Source organism: Convolutriloba macropyga, chromosome 1 (assembly GCF_964194025.1).
Source record: "Convolutriloba macropyga chromosome 1, txConMacr16.3, whole genome shotgun sequence".
NCBI classification, from domain to species: Eukaryota; Metazoa; Xenacoelomorpha; order Acoela; family Convolutidae; genus Convolutriloba; species Convolutriloba macropyga.
Genome location: NC_134468.1, coordinates 5,328,204 through 5,330,876, shown reverse-complemented (window position 1 = coordinate 5,330,876; position 2,673 = coordinate 5,328,204). Strand labels below are relative to the sequence as shown.

Below are 2,673 nucleotides of genomic sequence, written 5' to 3'. Positions count from 1 at the left end.
TTCACCGCAATCACCGCATTTCTTACGAAAATTCACCGCATTCACCGCATTTCTTACGAAAATTTACCCAAAAACCTCGACCCGGTTTGCATATTTTTTTTGCGTTGAATGACGGTGACCCTCGATCCGTGAAAGACGACTTTCGAAATGACAAATCCCTTAACCAATTATGCATGATCGGTCACCTCGTGAAATGTAATCATGGCACCGCATCACCATAATGACGTTAAGTCATTTAGTTGTGTTGCAGATATATACGCGTATCAAATCAGTTTATAACTTTGACAGGGAATTATATATAGAAATTAGTCAGCAACCAGTGATTAGATTTTTTTGGTTTAGGAGACGCGGGAGCTTCTTGGCGTTGAGAACATGTACCTGGGAGTAACTGATTGGAGATCAGAGGGAACTTACTACAACTTACGAGGAAAAGACGTCACTCCGTTCTTCAAGTGGAAATGGATTGACAACTATAGGTAATAAAACACTCCCAGTTCTGGGCCAAGGCTTTTATAACCACCCTAATTTATGAAAGCTTTCAAAGTCCCCGTAAGGGAGGGTGACAGGGTTGTTTACTCATTTTCACTTTTTTCTTGCTTAAGCAATTGGAATCTCGGCCATTCTTTTCCAAGACGCTCAAGATCATTATCAGGCACGATTTTCTAAGTCACGTCTGGTTTGTCTCCAATAAGCGAGATAATACTCAAAGAAAAGTCACATTACTCCAAAAACAAATTGGACTGTGTCACAGTTAGAGTAAAACTACTAAAATTTGCTTCTGTTGCAGAAAAGTAAAAACAGTGGCAGGATCTTTGCACGATCGTGTCTATTTTGCCCATTCTTAATGGATAGTTCCCAGCTAGCTAGTAGCAGCTGATCATTTACCAGTGCTGAAGGAAATGGGAAAAGATCTCTCCTGAACAAATTGATTTCAATATTTGTCCTATTTTTCTCCCTAAGCTAAGGTTTGGTTCGTCCTTGCACTTTTTGTTTCTTTACAACACCCAGCCATGCATGATCAGAAACTTAGTGAAAGAAGCTATATGCATATTTTACGGAGGTAGGCATTTTTTGTTCAATAAACATATGATATTTACCTGTTCAAATTTGCTACTTATCATATAGAAAAAAATGTCAAGGAAACTTGTCAAGGAAAATATCTCCTCACTTTTAGTAAGAGTTGGAATTTTATTTCAAAAAATACTGTTCACTAACCGCCGAAAAAGATTTTTATCCCTCAGGTACACATAAAATTGGATATATATTATCTTTTGAAATATATGCTACACATCATTAAGAAAAAAATTTCAGATCAACTTCTAAATTAAAAATAATCCCACCCCCATGCAAAGAAAAGTAAGATTAATTATAAAATTTCAAAATGAAACTCAAAGAAGATCTTGAAAAAGTTTGCGTGAGTCGTCTAAATGGTTAGTCTACGTTGCTTGTGCCACGCTGTAACAGCTGGACTTGGTTGCTGTGACAAAAAACGTGAAATGTTTTTTTTTACATATAGTATCTTACAATATATCTTGCGAGCCATATTCAATGTATAAATTTCTTCGACTACTCGGTTGGATGATAGTACTTCAATCTTCGATTCCCTGGCATACGTGGTTTACCCGGGCAGAGAAACTAGGGTCTATAATAGTGTTCAAAATTTCTGAAAATTCATGTTTTTACTTACAAGCTTTAACGTTCGCGATATATTTTAAGAAACATAACAAATGACCTGTACTGTAATTTAAATTAATCAAAGTAATGGTTTGATTAATTTAGCCTCAATTATGTTTATAGATATGAACAACATAAATGCAAAGTGAATGCTGTTTCCAAAGTCATTGACGTTCCGGCTCGGGCAAAGATTGTATTTAGTTGCCAGCTGGTATACTCTCAAGTTAGCGATTGGATATCGGGTGACGTCATTCACGACAGCCATTCAAATTACAGTTTAAAGCAAACCCGATTTTGTGTCAACGGAACAATAGGAAAGCCTCGAGGGTGTGCCGGACCAAAGGAACGGTTATTCACGTATCTTTGGATTAGACAAAACATGACCTTCTTGGAAGCCAGAGAGAATTGCCATAACATGTCTGGAAAACTATTTGACTACCTTGATGGACAAATATCAACTATAGAGTTCTTTTTGATTCATATGTTGCCAACTCACGCCTTCTGGATCGGTATCGAGCGAGTAACTGGGTGGGGTGCGAATTTGTGGGTAACCGAGGAGAAGCAAAGAATGAGTGGCCATTGGATGCCACTGTCCGCTGACTCTCCAAACTCAGACGAAGATAAATACCTTTCAATTGATTATGTGTTCGATCCTGACACCAAAACTCCTATGAATGTCTTTTTCAGAAGAAACGAAAATGAAACCCTTCCGTCGGTCTGTTACAGCATAAAAAATCTGTCCGACTTTTAGATGTTCTTGATTTGTGCAATTAGAGCACCACACACACTCAAAAACCAAGGTCAATTGACTCAGTAATAAATTTCACAAAAATGTGAAGAAATATTTTGGTCAGTCGCGAATTGTTTTGCTTTTGCCATCTTTCGACTCCGGTCCAATAAGTTGATGTTAATCTGAGCTATCAATTGGACTATTTTCTAAGCTATTTCTCACATTCTTATTAGGATGCAACCCATCAAAAGCGAAAGCAAAATTTGAAA

The 2,673-nt window shown here is 37.3% G+C and overlaps 1 protein-coding gene across 1 annotated transcript; it reads left to right on the top strand.

Moving 5' to 3' along the window:
- The first annotated feature begins 309 nt into the window (after positions 1 to 309).
- Positions 310 to 2,444, top strand: LOC142344985 (uncharacterized). The gene is made up of 2 exons (XM_075397072.1): positions 310 to 476; positions 1,798 to 2,444. The coding sequence occupies exons 1-2, from the start codon at positions 373 to 375 to the stop codon at positions 2,423 to 2,425; spliced, it is 732 nt and encodes a 243-aa protein (XP_075253187.1). The 5' UTR covers positions 310 to 372; the 3' UTR covers positions 2,426 to 2,444.
- Positions 2,445 to 2,673: the final 229 nt, after the last annotated feature.